At 35.0% G+C, this 5,000-nt stretch overlaps 1 protein-coding gene across 1 annotated transcript in view; it reads right to left on the bottom strand.

The window, feature by feature from the left end:
- Window positions 1-5,000, bottom strand: part of LOC125029034 (transmembrane protein 42-like) — an 8,056-nt gene that overhangs the window by 2,015 nt on the left and 1,041 nt on the right. The window contains exons 2-3 of the mRNA XM_047618763.1: window positions 3,114-3,311; window positions 2,442-2,588 (exon numbers count right to left, since the gene is read on the bottom strand). Coding sequence (XP_047474719.1) covers window positions 2,442-2,588; window positions 3,114-3,284 — 318 coding nt within the window. The 5' untranslated portion in view covers window positions 3,285-3,311. The remainder of the gene's footprint in view (window positions 1-2,441; window positions 2,589-3,113; window positions 3,312-5,000) is intronic.

Here is a 5,000-nt window from a genome sequence, read left to right as displayed (position 1 = left end):
AATAATTACAATAATAATAATGATAATAACAATAGCAACAGCAGCAGCAGCAACAACAACAACAACAACAACAACAATGATAATAATAATAATAACAATAATAATAACAGTAATGATTGATGATGATGACAACAATAACAAAACTACCAATAATATAACAACAATAATAATAACAAAATAACAAAAAAAAAAAAAAAAATAAGGGTAATATTAACCTAAAGCCTTAAGGAAACATTGTGTTCACTGTATTATTCTTTTGTGAAATGTCTCTGCACACAGATGGCTCTGAAAGTAATTAGCCACAAAGGAGTCAATTAGTAGACCTTGTGACCTTACCTGATACCACCTTTCCTTAAGGCTGCAGGAAAAATGCTTTTTTTTTTTTTACTATTTTTTTTACTAATTTTTACTATCAACATTGATGCTGTTATGTTGTGCAGAATACTTGTTTGTGTGTGGGTCTTTCAATCCTTGAGGTGGAATACCTCCCCTCCAACTCAGATGCGGCCAGTTAGCAATGACCTATGCCAACAAAGGTGGCTTGAGACCTGAGACATCCTAATGGCAATTGAGGCCCCTTGCAGCATGACTTCACAACCTCATTGAGAAGGTTGATATAGATCTCTATACCAGGCAATTAGGCCCCTTGCCCCACGACTCCACAACTTCATCGAGAAAGTTGATATAGATCTCTCTACCATTGATACCCTGGTTCAATCAAATATAGCACCGTAGGAAACCCCTAATTTCACCATAATGGAAGCTTGGCTTGAGGAACACCAGAGGTTTAGAGAGATCCTTACTGAACATCTACCTTTTTTTCATATATATACTGATGGCTCTAAGACAATAACATTAACAATAACTATACCAATAATAACAACAATAATAATAATAATTATGATTGTAAGGGCAATATCAAAAACAACAAATAATAATAACAATATCAATAACACTAATATGTAACAGCAATAATAATAATAACAAGGGGAAAGGGGATCAGTGGGACTGCAGCAATCACCAGGGCATTACACTGCTCAGTACACCGGGCAAGGTTCTCGCTCACATCCTTCTGAGACATATCAGAAACCACCTGCTGTGGCACCAGAGGCCAGAGCAATCTGGATTCACTCCTGGTAAGTCCACAATAGATCGTATCCTGGCGCTTTGAGTCATTGTAGTGTGCTAACGTGAGTTCAGGCTTGGGCTGCTTGCAGCTTACATCAACCTCCAAGAAGGCATTTGATATGGTGCATCGTGAATCACTCTAGGAGATCCTGAGATTAAGAGGAATTCCAACCAGGATTACTGGATTAATAGCAAGAATGTATACTGGTACTGAAAGTGCTGTAAAATGAGGTGGGGGCCTGTCAAGCTTCTTCCCTGTTCAGGACTAAGGCAAGGCTGTGTTCTTAAACCAACACTTTTCAACACTTGCATGGAATGGATACTGGCTAGAGCTACTGTCCAAAGTCAGTTTGGAGCAACACTGGGCAATATCAAGGTTACTGACCTTGACTTTGCTGATGATGTTGCTATTCTATCTGAGTCTCTGGAAATCCTAGTAGCGGCATTTAGCAATAAAGTGAAGCCCTGGGGCTAGAGGTCACTTAATCCAAGACTAAGATCCAGGACTTTGGGGGCTGCTAGGAGATCCTGTTCAGTTGGTATGTACTTGTGGTGAGAACATCAAGGTCACAGAGAGCTTTATATACCTTGGTAGTGCAGTTCATGACTCCAGGCTATCAGACCAGGAAGTCAGTGGACAGACTGGACTGGCAGCAGGGGTTATGAAATCTTTCAACAAGAATGTTTGGAGATGCCAGTACCTGTGCAGAAGGACCAAGCTACATGTCTTCAAGGCCCTGATAGTGCCAAATTTACTACATGTTAGTGAAACCTGGACATTGTCTTGTGCTTTGGAATCTTGTCTCGATACCTTTTATGCAGGATCATGGGGTACAGTTGGCTGGACCATGTGTCCAACCAATGGTTGCACCGTGAGATTGATAGAGGACCTGTTACTAGCACAATCCGTGATCACCAACTCAGGCTATACAGCCCCTGGCTTGCTTCCCACAGAATGATCCTGCCCACATGGGTGTCTCTGGTGGACAGGGTGGAGGAGGCCTATGGGACAACCTAGGAAGTCATGGCTTGAGCAGATCGATCAAACCTGTCATGAAGAGTCAGAGAAGGGCCGAGCCCCTACCTGGTGGCTTGCCATGAGGGACCCTCATATATATTTATGTATGTATGTGGAAACCAAGAGTGGATGCAGCTATGCATCCCTGCCAGCATTAGCTCCCCAATGATGATGATGATGATGATGATAAAAAAGATAATAATAATAAAAGAAACTATTTAAAAATGTAGCTTTTGATATTTGACTTTCTTTACTATGCACCAAATACCATAAAATAAATAAATAAAATTCATACCGTAAAGAAGAAGTTTGCAGCAGTGTTAGTAATAGTGGCCTCTAAGGAAGTTGATGAAAAGCGAAGAGCTTTTGTAAATGTTGTCCACATAATGCAATTCACCCCTACCATGAGGCCAAAGAACAGGACACGCAACACAATTGCATACTGTAAAAGAAAATTAGTGGTAGTGAAATGCTATTTAAGTTATACAAATATAATACATTTATCAAGTATATAACTATAATGGTATAACACACACACATACATATATATATATATATATATATATATATATATATATATATATATTGTATATATATATATATATTGGTCTTTTATACAGAATGAGTCAACAGTATTTAGCACATTAATCCTCTAATAAATAAATAAATCAATCAATAAATATATATATATATTTTATATATACTGGTCTTTTTTATAGAATATGTCTACAGTATTTACCATATTAATCCTATATTATATATATATATATATATATATATATATATATATATATATATATATATATATTATAGGATGAATATGCAAAATACTGTAGACACATTCTGTATAAAATATCAATAGGCAAAACTATTGGCCCATTATAGGTATGGTCCTATAAATACCATAAAACCTTATAGACCACTGTAAGTTGAATATTAGCATATTGAATAATTATGTCATACTAACCTGATCACAGAGGAAATCAATTTTTTGTGTAACATCCTCTTCATAGTTAAAAGCCATAAGTGTAGCTTCACATAGGTCTTGAGCCTCAGAACTGGCCATTGCATATTTTCCACATAAACTTGCAAGGGCTGCAAAGAGCCCAGACACTACTGCATACAGTTGTCCACGCATCTCTTCACATTAACATCTGTTACACACCTGTTGCAATATAAATGCAAATGTCAAAAAATAGAATAAGATTTAATGACAAGATCACTGTGGATTCTCATGAAATTTGAAAAAGTTTATGAGAAATATAACATTTAATCAATATGAATCTAGCTTTCATGAAGTTTTTTCCTATTGGTGCAAGGTATATGTACCATCCACTGCATTTTTTTGGTCAATTTTGTTTAAACAAAGATTTACCCCATTCCTTGAGTTTTTTTGGGGGAAGGGAAAATCTTTCTCATACTATCACTGTTATAACTGACATTACTATCATTGTTGCATTTATCATTATTACAGCATGAATAATACTAATAGCAATGAAAAAAAAAAATCTTTCTGAAAATCCAAGGAATAGGACAAAAGTCAGGTAGGCTTAGTGACTGACTAAAAACTTGTGGAGAGATTTATATGTAAACACAATTAATCCAATTGGTACGGATAGCAAGAATACAATGTCATGCCCTCTGTAATTAAAATTCATCTGTTATCTTTACACACAGATGGCTTTACAAGTGCTAAGTCACCAAGGAGCCAGTTATTAGTCTTACCTATCTCACCTGTTTACCCTTTTCCTTGATTATTTGACAGCTTCATTTGTATTGTTTTATTACCTTTAATGTTATTGCTATTTTAATAATAATAATAATAATAATAATAATATCAATGTTAACAGTATTAGAAAGAAAAACATATTTTCCCACAAATTCAAGGAAAGGGGAAATCAGGTCACTAGGACTCCTTGGTGGCTGAGCACATGTGGAGCCATCTGCATGTAACAAAATTCAAAAAAAAAAAAAAATAAAGGGACAGTGCATAAACCCATAGGCATCGGGTTAATAAACTAAACTTGCTAGTTTATGGTTGCCTCTCCCAAATATTTCTTTGACCTGATTCAAACACTTTCATGCTTTCATGTCTATTTCTCGTCAGTAAATGTCAGTTTCAGATATAAATATAGCACAAGAGAGACCAGTGAATTCTAAGACACTTTGTTTTCTGTGACATTGTTGTCACAGACCGAAAATAAAAAAAATTTATAAAGTATATAACCGGACTCAACCAAATTGCTGTTGCATCAGTGCCTTTGGCTCTCTGGAAAAGGTCTACAAACCATGTGCACTATAGTCATGGTTCACAGTGATAAGAGGAAGATCACTTTCAAATTGTTTTTATCTAACTTGTCTATTAATTAATATTCAATTACTTTTTGGATCATGGGAAAATAGAGCTCTTTACACACTGTATAAAACTGTTTTGAGCACTACTATACATTCTATGTAAATTTAGCAGTTAAATAAATAAATTATTAAAACATAAATGTCTTGTTAAATAAAAAAGATCTTCCTTAAATATTACATTTCAATGCCTTTAAATGATATTGTTAAACAAGCAAAAATGAAATCAAAGACAAAAAACTACCAAACAACTTTGTCAGAAAGGTGAATGGTGAGTTTACATACTGTAATTATCATTCAGTTCTACACTCAGTGCATTATTTGCAGTACATATTGCTGACAGAAATGAAAACCTTTTGGTGTTGCTCGAAAATATATACAGCCTGTGCTACTAAAAAATATATAGAGCCTGTGCTACTAAAAAATATATTAACAAGATATAAAGAAGCCTCATAAAATTCAAACAATAATTACTTAAACTACATTACATCTTCATACAGTT

Source organism: Penaeus chinensis, chromosome 9, assembly GCF_019202785.1.
Source record: "Penaeus chinensis breed Huanghai No. 1 chromosome 9, ASM1920278v2, whole genome shotgun sequence".
Lineage (NCBI taxonomy): Eukaryota > Metazoa > Arthropoda > Malacostraca > Decapoda > Penaeidae > Penaeus > Penaeus chinensis.
Note: the sequence above shows the minus strand (reverse complement) of the source record. Positions and strands in the feature narration are given on the sequence as shown.